Source organism: Plectrocnemia conspersa, unplaced genomic scaffold, assembly GCF_051122295.1.
Source record: "Plectrocnemia conspersa isolate PC_06_02 unplaced genomic scaffold, ASM5112229v1 ptg000008l, whole genome shotgun sequence".
Taxonomy (NCBI): Eukaryota; Metazoa; Arthropoda; class Insecta; order Trichoptera; family Polycentropodidae; genus Plectrocnemia; species Plectrocnemia conspersa.
In genome coordinates, this window is record NW_028277172.1 from 5,603,180 (window position 1) to 5,620,150 (window position 16,971).

Consider the following 16,971-nt stretch of genomic DNA (forward strand, 5'->3'; position numbering starts at 1 on the left):
CTCATTTAGAAATAGCTCCTAAATAATATATATAATTTTGTAATCTAAACAATACCATTACAATTATAAAACATGTGTAACTTATCAATCTTACTCAATACAATAATGATAAATAACAATAACATCCTAAAATAACCCGACAATCATTTGTCATTAATAACAATATTATTAGTATGGTGCATTGTAATGTGTCAATTTAATTATATATCTATACAAATTTAATTTAATTGAATTATATATCTAGTCAACACAAATCATTGCCCCACAGCACCTTTTCCTAGCAAAATATTATAAGGTCAATTTAATTATATATCTATGCAAATTGTAACTTTTAAGTCTGACAAAAGTTAATTTCAAATTGTGATACTATTAAAAAATATTGTTAACGAAAGTTTTATTGCCTAAGAAACATTTTTTTCTTTAGTCTAGTAAACGCAAATCATTGCCCCACCGCACTCTTTCCCTAGCAAAATAATATAAAGTATGTTAAAATAAGAGACGAAGAGAGAGGCAGAAGTGAATTGCTATTTAACAGTCAGTTATGAATCGGCGTGAGAGGGAATTTAATGAGAAAGTTGTTAACGGTAAATAGGTGTGGTAAAAGATAATGTTGCTGCTTTAACATACGATGAAATGGTGTGAGCAGGATATATATTGTTGCTCTGGCACATAAATAATTCAGCGTGAGCCTATGAGAACAGTGGTGGGGGCAAGGAGAAACGGAGGAGTCATGACACATGAAGAGGTGGTTTTAAATTTCATTTTTATAGAAGCTTATTTATGGAATTAAAATATAATTTCTTTGACTTCGATGCAGAGAAATAAATTAGGAGCTTATTTTATCTGTCATTGTTTTAATTTTTTATTATCTAAACAATTTTTTAATGCCATGAACAAATTTTTTAATGCCATGGAAAGTATGTTGGGTGCATAATAACATGCAAATTACGTCTGGCTGAAATTGTTGTGTTGCGTTCCAAAAGTTTATAATACACAATACCCTTGCAACTCCGCCATACGCATAGCATTACCTTTTTGCATCGATTTCTGCTTTCAGAGTAGGTAATGAGGTTTTCCTAGGTATACCCCAATGTCTTTTTCGTGTCACATTGTTGTAGACAACCCAAATTTTATGTCCAGTTACAAATCGGTGCAAAAAGCTCGACTTTTGTATTGAAATCACAGCAACACATGAACACAGTTTAATTAATTGGCGTCTGGCATTTTGGGAGGAGAATTTTATAATTAAATTAATTACAACATTTAGCTTGTTAAGTCCCATCTTTTGTGTAATCTCCCTGGTATTATGAAGTAAAGAAATGGCAATTATGACATTTAACTTGTCACCATTAGACTTCAAAGGTCGCAGGGTATGTCATTTATTCATCAATAAAAATCTGTAGACCAAAATTTTTAGAACTACCATTGAGTCAGTTTAATTTAAGTAGCATATTCCCCCGTACACGTTGCAATTTTTTTCACGTTGTCACAGTTGCAAAATTATTTTTAAGAAATTCATAAAATAAAAAGGGTCGTATATTGAAACTTTGGCTGACATTTCTGAACCATATTATTGCTTTTTACTGTTCGCTGTCTAAATAAAAAATGAACAGAAAGTAGCAATAGTACAAAAACAGATGTTACTTACTATTATTATGTTATTATCATCAAAAAAATGGTAAAACTTTTTCATGAACCTAGGGTTCTAGGATATATATAATATTATTTATTTAAAAAATGTTAACCATTTATTGACGTTACAATTAAATATATATATATATATATATATATATATATATATATATATATATATATATATATATAATAAAAAACCAATGAAAAAACTTTTGTAAGGACTTGCAAAAAATATTTTATATTTTGTTCTTAAAATAAATGTGATCTGATTTTTTTTGATTATTGATATTTTATAGTAGATTATGGTTATATAAAATATTTTTTTTAATTAGTCGTTAAGTGGTTTATTTAATTTATTTAAACACTTTGGTTTCTCCATAATGTAGTGTTTTTCATTTTATTAAATTACTTACATACACAGTTGAAACACTATGATTTCATATTTTTGGATCATTATTACGTATTTTGTTAATTTTTTGTATACAAAGCTCTGATGCAGTTTATTTAAAAATGTTAGCTTAGCTATAACTTATATATTAATAATAAGTTAGTAGTTATTGCCGCAAAAACTAAAATAACAAGCTGTCGGTTTCTCACTATCGCGAGGTACCGCAGCTAATAAATGTACAAATACCGGACCCTCACCTTTTAGTGTTATACATACATTTTTACTTCGTTCTGATTTTTTAAAATCTAGTTTGAGTATTATTTTGTTAAATTCACATATTTAAAAGGTACTCTACACTGCATACTTTTATTTGTATTTACTGGTTGGTCTAGTTTTAAAACATTAAAATATAGTGGTTGCTCAAGTTACTTATTACAAAATTTTATTTCTCACCTACTGTTAAATTTTTGCACGTTCATGTTATATTTTTTTAATTTTTAATTAAAAAAAATGAGCTATAGAATTGTAGATTTTGTATTATAGAGCACAGTTTTTAAATATAAATAAAATTGAACCCACTTAATTTCAGGATGAATGATTCTTTGTGGTATACTCATCTCCAACATTGTACACCACAATCGTTTTTATTTTTATTTATACAAAAACATTCGTTTAAATTACATAATTTAAATACCTTCCCGGAAGCAGTCATACACTTTTTCTTAGTCCTTTTCTTCCCAAGTGAATATAAAGGAGCGTAAAGTGTATGCGTGAGTGAAGAATGAAGAGGGTCCTTTTAGGGATAAGTGTTCTCGTCCATTGGGTGTACGGGGTTAATAAAGAAAAATATACCCGTGTGTGTTTTTTACCTCTGAACGTGTACTACAAGCTTCATACATAAATAAAACACGTGTTTTTATAATTTTAAATAATTTATTGGACAATCTTATACATATTGTGTATAATAAAATCATTTTAAACTATTTTTAATCTACTATAAACATACATATGATTTTATCTGTATATATATTTATATAATCATATTTAATACATACATGTAAAAAATAACATTGAACACAACGATCGACTTAAGCTATGATACATTTTATATTATTTATTATATATATTACTTTTATTTGAATATTATATATTTGTGTGAAAAATTATTTTTTAATATATAAACATTAAAATGCATCTCTTAAATCTTACATAAAAATATCAAACAAATAGAACGTTTATTAAATAAAAACATTATTTGATATGTGTCTAATATTACGTCTTTTAAATAAAAAAATATTATATAATAAATTTATTTATTTATTTATATTAAATAATACGTTTCTAGCGTTTGCTTTACATATTTTTATTTATTTAAATAAGTACATTTTTTTTTAATAATAAATAAAAGATCTTTGCTAATGTTTTTTATTAAAAATAAAATAGCTATTGAAAATGTTAAATTGGACGGTAATGGCACCAATAGCACATTGTTTTATTTATTGATTTTTTGATCATAACATATCGTATTTTACATTTTCAATAAAAAAAATATGAAAAATTATATAAAATTATACTATATGCAGAGCTTTGTATAGTAAATATAATACATCGAATATTATCGTGTCTAGTAGAAATGTTGTGAGTAGAACCGCAGGTAAGATGAAGCAGATGAAATTGCAGTGTAATCTTGAACCAACACCTTGATGAAGTTCAGCTAGGCTTTCTTCTAGGACAAAAAAAAAATCATTAGCAAAATATGACATAAGATACATAATTTTAAAATAAAAAAATGTGTTTTCTCATATTTTTTTATAATATCACAATTATTGTTTTCACTGTTAAGAATATACTATATAAATATTATTTAATATTCTTTAAAATAAAGCTTAATATTAATGGATATATAATGAAATGCTATCCACGTAATTTTAAAAGAGTAATTTTAAAATTTCATATATTTTTACTATTATATTAAGATATAGTTTTAAATCAATTTGTAACTGCCACACAAACAAGCACTTAAGCATACTGTCCTGTGTCCTGTGTATATATCGAGCATCTTACAAATTTGGCAAAATTTCACCTAATAGTTAAGTGGCAAAGCGCCAATATAACCAAAGCGCAATTATCTGACAGCAAAATGCCCTAGGCAACAGTTTGCCCTCGTCAAAGTGTTTGATTTCAGTTTAGTACACTGTATTGATTGGTTGATTGATGTTCATTCTGACAAACAATCATTAACGAACAGACGCGTTATTTAACACTTACATGATGTAGGATAAGATATAAAAATAAAAATATAAAACTTGAGTCTATGAGTGATTGCGTGTCACAATTCATTATGGTTCTTGACTTCATCAGGATTTTTTTCTGAAACGTATTATTTATTAATTAAATGACCAGCACGATATACCAGTGGTGTAAATTAGTAATTGGTAATGGTAGTATATTGGTGATTAAAAAAATATATTTTTAAAATACATCTTTATAAGATTATTTTGTTATTAATATTTCCAATAACATAGTGACTTTTGTATATACATATTTTTAAATTAATAAATTGCTTTTAAATATTATCAAGATATTTGCATTGTTTTATGGTTAAGAAAGTACAAAACTAATTTTGAAGGTGTGGTGATAAATTGGCTATTAGACACAGATTAGCTGTTGTAGATGATTAATAACGCGCGAATTGTTGAGACGTTGACCGGCGGAAGACGTCCTTCCGTCACGTCGCCAATAACAAAATTCGATCAATACATTTATTATAGCGTATTATATGTTTTGTTGCATTGTTTATATATTGAAGAGCTTATTTTAGCCTAGTAAATGCTACAATGGCAATCCGTATGCATATGCAAATATATTCAAATTGATTTATTAATTTCGGTGCCGGCATCTTGCTCTCAGGGCTTCTAATTGCTGCTTCAAAGATAATATTGAATAAGAGATGCTAACGAATCACTTGGTTTGGATTGCTGCTAACCTCCTAATACTTTGCCATCGACAAATTGATCATTTTTATAAGCGTAATATTCAAGTAAAGGCATAATTTGTATGTTCAGTACAATATGTTTCTATATAGTTAAACAGGCTTTGATATAATGAAGTAAAAGAGCAGTTTGTAACGTCACTTTTTTATTATAAAGGTGAACAAATCGAATATCATTTTAAATATATATTTATCTTCTTAAAACTGTGCAGATTACTTGAATTTAATATGTTTAGTTGTAGGGACTACTAATGAAAACACTTTATATATACTATACATTGCCTAAATATGTCCGGGTCAAATGTCACCTGGCTAAGTCAGGTTAAATCACAGCGATCCTTCCGAGTCGACCGGCAGGAAATTAATAACTAGTAGACCGACCAGCTGTGTATGTGTTTGTGCTAATGTCACGCTAAATACTAAATAGCGAATGAATTTTAAACGCCCTTGACATTGAATAATTAATTTGCATGGTATTTATTTTCTAAAATAAATTCAGAATTCACGCAGCTCATAAATATTAATGATGCAATGGCTCGAATTCCAAATATTAATTTGCATTATAGTTGCTTATTAATTTATGATGCTGTGTTGGACACTTGATTTTTTCTGAAAAAAAGCTCTTTTGCTTATATTTTAACTCTTTATAAATCAGAGATGGCCAAACCATTAAGTAAAAAAAAAAATTAACATTATACACATATATACATTTTTAAGCAGTGGTATTTAAACTGTATTTTTATCTAAGAAAATATCGAGATGCAATTGTATAGCTTGTTAATTAAAAATATTTTGTCAATTAAATGCCATTATCTTTAAAGATAATGCTAGTACATATAGTTTTAATATATATTAAAGCTCATAAATAAAATCATAAATTTATGCTATATGAAAACTATATATTTTTTAAGATATATTTTAAAGTGATGTTGCAAAGATTTCAGATGCATTTTTGCGTGCTGTTTTTTTATAACTTATTTGACAGTTTTATTCTCATGGGATACTATTATAAATTGTCTTGGTCACTTTGGCATAAATATAGTTGATATGTTTGTAAAATAGCCACTATTTTGAGAATATATTTTTAGATTTAAACTCGACTATAAATTCTAATTAATTAATACTTTTTAGGCATTCTGTATACAATATATATAATAGCATCTTACAAGTGTACTTAATAAAAATAAGTAGCCGATTTTCATTAGTTCCGCAGCAGCAAACCCGAGAAACGTAATCGAGCGTGTGTCGGAAACTAGGTAATATATTTGAACGCATTTAGGGGCTCAGACAGAGATCGTCAACTATTCCGGGGGCAATTCCTGGTTGCGTGGAAACCTAAAAATTAATCAGTAAGGGTTTTTTCGCGGATGGAAAATTACAGGGCCGAAATAAACCTAACAACTCCTAGTAGGTGAAAGCTCGATCGAAAGCTTTCAGAGTCCTGTCGGGATTGAATCCCGGCAACGCATAAAAAGCCCACCCCTTTCCTTAAGTGAATTTCAAAAGCTGTCACTTGGATAATTAATTGCGAAAGTAATACTCGAGGAATGCGCGCTAGGGAATCCTTCTTGCGGAATACGAAAGCTCGGTGTAATATTGAGAGCAGTACGTATTTGTGGTACAGGAAATATCATTTATGTTTGCATATTAGTATAATGATACAACAAGAATGTTAAGTCATTTGATTGTAATAATACTACAAGTGGAATAAGTCAGTACAGTTATAATTATTATTTAATTATACAATTTGCAGTACGATAACCTAAGCTCTAATGTATCTTGAATCGATGTTATTTATGTCAAAAATTCAGTGACAGACAATTGAACATACTTAAAAAGATAAATCAGGGTTATGTTTATAAGCTATGAGTCATTATAAAAGATTAAAAAATCAAATGAGCTGTGAGTAATCTGGCAGGTTCTTAACAAAGAAAAATCCAAAACAAGGCTTAACCTTTTTATATACCAGCACTATAGACAAGTGGTTTACTTAAGCAGAGCCTAAAAGATTTTTTAATATAAATCGTGTATGTGAAAGTAAAATAAGTGATTATCATGATTTTGATCAATCATTACAGATCAGGTTTTTCCGGATTTTTTAATCTCAGTAATAAATGTCGTGAATATTTAAAATAAAATAAAATCAAATTCTGCATAGTGACATTGATTGATTTTAAGCTATAATAATAGTTTTTAATTTATAAAATAGACTGATTTCAGTCTGGTGCCCCACTACTTACTTAGTAGTTATCCGTATTTACCCCATTGTTACCTCGTTGCAATATTTTAGGCTTAACACCTGACATGTTACAACAAAAGATCCACGATAAATCAATAAATATGTTCTCTCCAATGCAGCTAAGACTAACAGAAAAAAAATATCAATACATCTTAGGCAGAAATTTAGACCTTCTGTGTAGCTCTTTATAAATGAAACCATTACGATCCGTAAGAAAATATACTTTAATTGGGCAAAACAATGCCTAACTACAGAGATAAGAAGTTATGGTAAAAATTGTTAATAGTTTACGTATGGTTATTGCGTGCTATATGGTGATTCTTTAAAGAGTTGATGTTAAAAAAAAAAAAAAAAATTTACAATAGTATAATATTGCCCCATTTTAATTATTGTGCAACACTATTAAATATGTTAAATAAATTAGATAAACAACTGTTGCAAAAATTACAAAATAGGGCAATGAGAGTAATCTTAAATAAAAAATAGATTAACTAATTGGAAAAGTATGATTGATAGATTAGAATGGTTAAATGTTCAAGAAATATTGAGTATGAATGTTTTAGTATTTATATATAAGTTAGAAAATAATATGTTACCAAAATATTTTAATAGGTATTTAATAAGAAATAAAGATGTACATAAATATAATACTAGAAATAAAGAAAATTTAAAAATAATTAAGTATAAGAAAACGAGTACGGCTAGGGGAATTATGTACGGAGGTTTTGATTTATATAATAGTCTTCCAAGAGAAATCCGAAACAGCAAAAATATAACGGGTTTCATAAATGGAATAAAAAAAACACCTTCGTACATATAGAAATAAATTATAATATTAAGACTTTATTATTGTATATTCTTATTTTTTCTTTCTGTTATGTATTTTTTATATATTTTTATATATGTTTACTAAATTTGTTAGATGTAAAGATTAGCTATTAAGCTAAATAAATTAATAAAATAATAATATTAATAATAGTGCTTCTTGAAATAAGTAAATGTGTGTCATCCCTTTTATATGTTCTCTTAGAGCAGCTTAAGTAAATCAGAACATAGGACCTCTTAGAGCAATTAAGGCAAATAATCAATGTTTGCCTTTTTTAATCAAGGTTTAAAATAGCGTAGTTCGCTATTTTAAACCTTGCGTAACTAAAGGCCTCAGGTTCTAACATACTCTTAAATGTATGCCAGCACTAATAATTTTAAATCATAACGCATATAATAATTTATAATTAATTATGAAAATGTCACAAAATCATCTGCCAAGAATAACCTCTATTGTAACACATTAGACTTACGTAAGGCAAAATAAAAAAAATTAAAAGATAAAACAACGAATCAATTGTGATTTTTTTTATGATTTTTTAACATTGTTTTGTAATAACAAACGGTAGAAAAAGTAAAGGGTATTTTTACAAAAAAATTAGCTAATTTGTGCAAATAACACAAAATAAATCGCTAATAAATAAATAAATATAGGTTTTATATTAATATGTCAATGATCAGTGACTTTCGGTTGCGAGTCGTGGGGTTCCTAAGAGAGTTGCGATCGCGTCCTTGTTTCTTTCCGTTGCGGCCAGAAAGTCAGCGCTTAAAAACGCTTATCTTGCACGTTTGAAACTGGTCATTCAGTTTCTAAACGAATTTGTTAAACACAATGGTGTTTTAGGCGATAGCTATGAGGAGCTAGAAAATATTTTGCGAGATGGAGCTTATCTATTTTAGGTGTGAACCATAACTAATGGGAAACAAAAACAAATGGGAAAACCTATCAAGTGATGACGGTCAGATTTTTAATAAAAAATGAAAAATTACAGAAATTTAAAAATAGAAAAAATATATTTGTTTTAATACCATTTTCTCATATTAATATTTTTGTTAAATATCAGCTGTTATTAATAAAATTATTTTTGTAAATATGTTTGAGGTGAAAGTATTTATTGTTTGCAAAAATTATTTGTAAAATATATTTTTTTTAATATATGTTTAAAATAATAAAATGTGGAATTATGTTTTTTATGTGTTATTTCTTAAGAACTATTTTTTAATTAAATTTTTAATTCAATACTTATTATTATATAATTAAGATTACTTTAAAATTATTCATATTTTATTAACCTATGTATTAGTTGCATTTGTACAGTAATATTTTTTATATAAATACCATCATTTAAACTAATAATTTTAATTAAATAAAAAAATATAAAAATAAAAAAATATGCTGTAAATTAATATTGTATGCAATATTTATTTTTATTTTTATTGTATTAAAATAATTTTTAATATATTTATTTATTATATATCAATATAATAAACTAATTAATTAGACTTTTATTATTATTTAATTATATTTTTTTTTATGTAAAAAATATATTTAATATTTTTTTTAAGAACATTACTTTTTCATCAAAAATATTTAAAAATAATTTTACTGCATAACCTAAAAAATAAACTTTTTTGTAAGTATTTTATTTATCGATGGTTTTTGAATATGTTATATAAATCTAGGTAATTTACAATTTAAATTTGTAAAAGGTTTTATGTATTTTTCCTTAAATTTTTAATATACTTATGGATTATTTATTATTATTGTAAGCAATCGAAATGGTTATGAACCAGTATTGTGCATTTAATATTATGTATGCTACTGTACCTATGTATATTTTTGATAGAAACATTTTTTAAAAAAAGGTAATTTTCAATAATAATTTACAATTATACTTAAAAATGGCAAAATAATAATATTGATCTATTTAATAATAATAAATTGTGAGATACAGTAGAATAAACTCTTGATATTAAAATCAAATTTATTTGTAATATTTAATAAAATATTTATTCTAGCTACTAGATTGGTAATTGAAAAGGTATTTAAAGTTATATTTTTTATGGAATAATATTTATTTTAAGGACAATTGTTTTTTTTAATATATTAATATATTATTGCATATTATTTATTATAACAACTAGGTTTAAGGTTTTTTGTTATACCGTTCGTTGATCTCACTTATGTTTTATTTTCTATATAAACTTTGTCAATATATAATAAAAAAATGTATTAGTATTATTTTATTGCTAATTTTTATTTACCAAAAGATATTTATTTACTGTTTTTTTGTGACTATACCGATTTAAATTTACTTTTATTACAAACCCACAAACAATAATCCCACAGGACCGTTTCCGGGATCGACACGTGTCAACCCATTACGTATTAACCCAAAATCGATCTTTTTCACCCACGGGGTTTACTCGATATATACGTTAAAAAACTCAAATGGCACACATCGATTAACTGCCGTAGTTATATTTTTTACAGTTAAATTAGTCGTTTCTGGAAAATAAATTTCACGTGAAACGCTCTCTGTGTATATGCGTGTTTTTTATCAAATCTATAAATATGCAAAGAAAATTTTCAATCAGCACAATTTTTACATCAATTTTGCCCTTTCACGATTGCTCAAGAGCGAGTAATGAGTTCGACAAAGCCTTATTTATGTATCGAAACATGCGTTGAAAGCACGTCGAGCGAAAAAAATCGTATCAATCGAAATTTTGTTTGCGCCAGCTGTAAATTCTATTGGGAATTTGGCCGATGAAATAGAAAATGATTTTTTTTTTCTGAATTTCTTGAAAAATTTATATGAAATATAATATAGAGGTAATCTTAGAGTATTTTTAGAGTTGAATTTATATGAAAATATGCGTACAAGCTTTTTAAGAAAAAGAGCGATCATCATAGGCGATTTTTTTAAGTAAGATAATTGATAATATAAAGCGTGCCTTAAAATATCTTAATATCAATAATAGGATGTTTTAAAATATATTTTTTAAAAATGCTTTGAGGTCCTATGTAAAATAAGTAAAAAAAAATAATAATATTTTTTTTTCGTTATACTTTATCATCAATTTTAATATAATTTTGAATAAAAATATATTTAAATCTAATTATATGCATATTAAAATAATGCTCTTTTTGTTTAAAAATATTGATTTATAATTATAATTTAATATTAAATTATTAAAAAAATTATATATTACCATTAAGGACGTGGACATTTACGACTGCAAGTAGATCAGTTCCAACTGAGCAAGTATATCTTCCACTATCACTGGAATTGAGACGAGCCACCAGAAGTGTACTATCTGCTCCACCTTCTACTGCCTCAGTTCTCACACTGAAAAAAATACATAATAATAAATCAAATATGTTATTTTTAGATATTTCGGGGTTTATGTTTCCTATTTTGAAACGTACGATAATGGTGAATTAATAACAGGTTGAATTGGAAACACGCATATGAAACATTTGCCTATTATTCGATGGGGGTTTCTTGTGTAAAATTCCGTTCACGTGTAAACCTTTGATTAACATCGCAAAACGGCGATGACAGCTTAATCGAGATGATTGATGTGCGCTACGATTGTTGTAAATGCGGTTATATTTTGTTTAATGTGTGTATATATACATATATATAGATTTTTTATTGAAAAGAAAATGAATGCATTAGATGAGTCATGAAAAATTGTCACTGAAGCAAATAAATAAAATAAATCCAATGATGCTTAAAACGTTTTAAAAATATTTTTTAAGTGAACCTAAATGGATTAAAGCTACATTTGATTAAAATTTATTTTTATTTCTTATTAAAATTATTCACAAAATACCAAATACACTAGTAATGGAACAAATGGATAATAAAACGAGTATACATATTTTTAAATAAAGTTCAATGTAGACTAAATTAGTTCAAGATATTACAAATTAGCATTTCAATATCTAATTAATAATATGAAATTAAAAAAAATATAATAAATGACATAAAGGCGCATAAGAACAAAAAAGAGTTCAATTACATATAAAGGTTATATATAGATCATGTTATCTGCTTTGAAAATGATTTTTTAGCGCCGGCAATACGCACAGGCAGAGCAGGCGCCCGCCTGTGGCAGCCGAATTAAAGACGCGGGCAAAACTGTCTTTGAGGTCTTACAAAACTATATAATAAAGTAATTACTATAAATAGCATTGGAACCATTTATTAATAAAGCAGTAATTTAAAGTCAGCATTAGTGTATAGAACGTCCAAGAAAGTGCCGCTTTTACAGAATTTTGACATAGAAATTTTAGGCACGCAGGTAGCCATTTAATGTGAATACGCTTGCGGTCCTGGTGCTTCACCAAAATAAAAAATATCGATTTTTATAAATATAAGTGTGTAAATATTATCAAAGTAAGAACCACAAGAAACTTAATAAATAAATAATTTCCGTAAACAAAACCTCAAAAGAGGTTTTTATTTTAAATATTATATATTTAAAATGCGTGCGAAAACAATGGGCATAAAAAATCAATCACAATGGTTTTGTTTGAAGAGAGCCACCCGGAAGTCATATTTATGCTTCTTTAGAGGTGCATACATTACATAGATAACGGAGGGTTAAGCCTTTAGTGCTTTGTCCAAGTTTCTATGAGAGAATGAATAACAAGGTTGGGAAGAAATTGATGCATTTACAGAGGCATCTACATTACATTTTCAAGGACTGCTACATTTATTACTACTTTAATGTCACTGTATGCCTTTTGCCACTTTAAATACAACTTTATATATTTTTCTATATAAATTAACCTGGATTATACATCCAGATTATACACCTTAATCATGTTAAACTTCAAGCGCGTAATCAAGTGCTTAAAATTGAACACGAATCACGCAATTATGAGTGCAAGATGCAATTTGATGCGCGTGTAGAGCGAAATATTATAAATTATAAATGCGAGTAGAAGGGATTATTGAATAATAATTACAACGATACACACTATATAAATAAAAACTATTTTTAATTTATTAATTAGATCACTCTGAAATCTAAGTAATGCAAATTTAAGTGTATATATTTTTTTTAATTTTAATGCGTGATTTAAAAACAGGTCCCAAAAATAATTCTATCTTACATACCATAAACATAACTAGATCCGCAGGTACCAAACATTTAAGATAAACAAGTAAAGTGAAGTTTATTTACTAGAGTGGGAATTTTATAATTACGTTATTAAGCTATAAACATCGGCAGGTCAGTTTTCTCTGCCATAAAACAAGCATGCATGACAGTATACGAATGCAATCATTTAAAAATTTCAACAGGCCAAAAGATCGTGATTTTTGTCATGCCGCAGTCACAAATTTTAAAATGATTTTCATCGCAATTGTTCAGAATCGACAGTCTTAATTGTGTGTATAAAAGGTAAATATTTAAAAATGTATTTAAAACGACCAAGAACTTTAAATAAAAGCTTTTCAACTTAAATTCATTAAATTTGTACAAACTAGTATTCAGGTAGAGGCTGGGTGACAATCAACCGCTTCCCTCTTCACGTAAATGTCTGGAATCTAGAGTTAAATCTGTTTTGGAAAAGAGTAGATTCTTCGTTCGCATACGCGGTAAGTGAGTTTTATAAATAAAAATATATTATAATTAAAATATTCAAACCGTACGTAAATGTCATTTGCATTGTTGCACAAAATTAATATTTAGGTAATATTAGGATATTTAGGAGTCATAATTTATAATGTTAAAAAGCAAAAACATACTTTAATACTATTAAATGATTTTTTCTTAATTGCATATTTAATACTAAAATATTATTAATATATGTTCTTAAGTTGTTGCTATATATTTTGTATTAAAAATATGTAACTTTTTTATAAAATATTATTCATACTATTAAATTTATTAAATTAAATTATATTTTATGTTATTCAAAATTAAATTTAATATACGCATACAAAATATAGTACTTATTAAAAATTATTTTAATAAAAAAATACACTTTATTAATAAAAATTTACAGAAAAAAATGTTTTTTAAATTAAAAATATTTTTTAACTGAACTAAATTTTAATGAATTTTAATTGTTTTATTATTTTCGTTTTTGTGCCATTACGTTAAATTGGAAAAACTATATTTATTTTATATATGTTTAGTTTATAATAATTGATATTTTAAAATGCACTGTTAATCAATATTCTAAAATGCACAATTTTTCCAAAAAATATTTTAAAAGCTTGTTTTTAACACCTAATAATATTTTACGTTCAAAATCAATTTTTATGTATTTTTTTGATAATTGTTTTTTTGCTCTCTGCTATTGGTCAACATTCGGTTTAGATATGCTTTATTCGATTCCCACTGATTTTAAGCCAAATTTATTGTTAAAATAAAAAGATTTAATATGAACGCTAGATAACAGAGAATTTCCACTGCGACGACAACGGCACGATTTTATAAATTGTGACGTGAATTCTAACCCTTAAATTTGCTCAAAAAAATGCATGTTATATAATGAAATAGTTTATTAAATTAATTGTAGTAACTATAAAAAGTTTTATTCAATTAATTGTAGTAACTATAAAAAGCACTGTTATATAAAACAATTTATATTTAGTACACGTCCCTACCTTTTAGTTCAAATATTAACTTCAGTAAAAGTTTTCCAATATGACCGGTTGTGATTCACTTATTATTTTTATTTTCCATCCGACACCAACGTCCGAATTTAAACTACTCGATACAAATTGAATTTTATTTTATCTATATACATACACACATAAAACATACCATTTCATCGATTCATTTTTCAATCCCTTTCCACGACACAATTCGCAGTCGTATCTTCAAATCAGCGGCGCCGTTTAATAAATAACAAATAAATTAATAAAAAAAGGCTCGGGGAAATAGCGCGGGTCGGGTATAAAGGGAATTTATTCGCTCGTTGTTTCACGCTAGTTGGAAAATATTTGCATTTGAATCCCGAGAGGAATCACGGGATTGATCAAAGCACTGCGCATTTGCTCCAGCCAAAACCTATTTCCTACCCTTAACTGCACTTTTAAAATGTTTAGCTAAACACGGTTTTGCATGCGCTACTGCGACAATTTATTTTAAAATAAACGAGCTACAAATATAAATAAAAACATATAACAGCTAATAAAAGCATTAGCTAAAATGTCTGGAAATTATTAACTTGATATGTTAATAAATTAATAAGCCACAATAGAATCGTAGTTTAATTTATTCCGGTTGTATATATTTTAGTTGATAATATCTGTAGATACATTTCGGTAAAAACTTGCTTGTTAAAAACTTCCCGTAAGAAGTCTAAGTGATAATCTGTTGGCGAGATGTCTAGTGAGTGAAGTGGATATAGCAATATTTCATATCCCGACTCAATCAATTTTTGGAGGGTCAATTTTGCGATGTAATGTCGAGCTTTTGTGCTGTTGTGCAAGATAATTCAACCTTTTCAATAGTCCAGATAAATTCGCAGTTCTTAATGCAATTTGAAGATTTCTTAACAACCCTTTGCTGTAATGGTTTTTCCAGGTAAAAATATGGTGAATTAAACCGGACGCAGTCAACCAAACGATGATTTATTTTTGTCACAGTAATATTTTCTAAATAAATGTTTCAGGGAATATTGAATTATTTAAACAAATTAGGAAAATTAAAATCGATGTCTTTTAATTGATTTTACTTAAGTATTATATTTACTTAAAATACTGCTTATGGATAAACGGCATTAAAAAGTCAAGAGATTGCTTAATAAGAGAAAGATAGTCAAGTACCTTTGCTCTCAGAATACGCACGAGCGTGTTTTAAGAAAAAAATATTTAATATGCTGCAAATAATATTAACTATTAAAATTAATAATTCCAATAAAATTTCTTTTCAAATTCAGTAAATCATATTGATGTGCTTTTATGATAAATTAACTAAATAATTAAAAAAAAAACATTTTCTTAGATATAAATATCATAAGATTTTTCTTAACCTTTCTATTAGTAAATATAATAAACTTAAATGCATTTTGAAATATGTAATACAAATACCAGTTTACAGTATCTAAAATTTTAAATGAAATAACGACCACATGATAGTTAAATTTGAAATTCTCATTAAACAAAATGTCAAGATGTTTGATTATAATTTATTTTGATTTATACGAATGACATGTTTGTCACCTCTGACGTGGAATTGACCCCCAAACGGGTTCAGCAACACGGTGCTACTTTACACCTGATCCTTCGATCTGCCACTACTTTCTGTAGGGTCCACTTAATTTGAAAGTGTTAAATAACAAACATCGTACCTGTAATGAAATCAAGTTTACCGTCAAACAAACCACTACTACTGTCATTATTTTAGTATAAACGTTCATTATGGTTTTGTCTAACTATGTTTCAAAATCATTGGACTCTGGTGTACAAGTGGACGTCGTATACACAGATTTTGAAAAAGCATTTGATAAAGTAACCATGCTTTACTTGTAAAAAAGTTATCTAATTTCGGGTTTTCTGAAGATCTCATAAATCTATTCTCAAATTACTTGACCAATAGATATCAATTCGTCAAGTATAATAACTCCTTTTCAGAACGATATAAGACCCTACTGGAGTACCTCAAGGATTCAATTTGGGTCCATTGTTGTTTTTATTGTTCATTAATGACATAGAAACAGCAATAGAGCATTCATATTTTTTATTATATGCAGATGACTTGAAAATTTACAAGAAAATGCATTCGATTTCTGATTCCCTCGACCTACAGGAGGATCTCAACTCTATATGGAAATGGGCTTGCTATAACCAATTGCCTTTCAGTGTAAAGAAATGTCACACAATTTAATTTTCAAGGTCGTTAACGCCGGCAAAATAT

General features: G+C 26.9%; 1 protein-coding gene across 7 annotated transcripts in view; it reads right to left on the bottom strand.

Moving 5' to 3' along the window:
- Positions 1–3,237: 3,237 nt before the first annotated feature.
- The window catches only part of LOC148232809 (uncharacterized), a 449,135-nt gene continuing 435,401 nt past the window's right edge, over positions 3,238–16,971 (bottom strand). For 6 of the 7 annotated variants that reach the window (XM_088189594.1, XM_088189589.1, XM_088189590.1 and 3 more), the window contains 2 exons: positions 11,296–11,432; positions 3,239–3,746 (listed from right to left, as the gene is read on the bottom strand). In XM_088189594.1, the coding sequence (XP_088045720.1) occupies positions 3,592–3,746; positions 11,296–11,432 (292 nt within the window). In that variant the 3' untranslated portion in view covers positions 3,239–3,591. Of the gene's footprint in view, positions 3,747–11,295; positions 11,433–16,971 lie in introns of all 7 variants that reach the window. The other variant, XM_088189595.1, reaches the window with a different exon arrangement.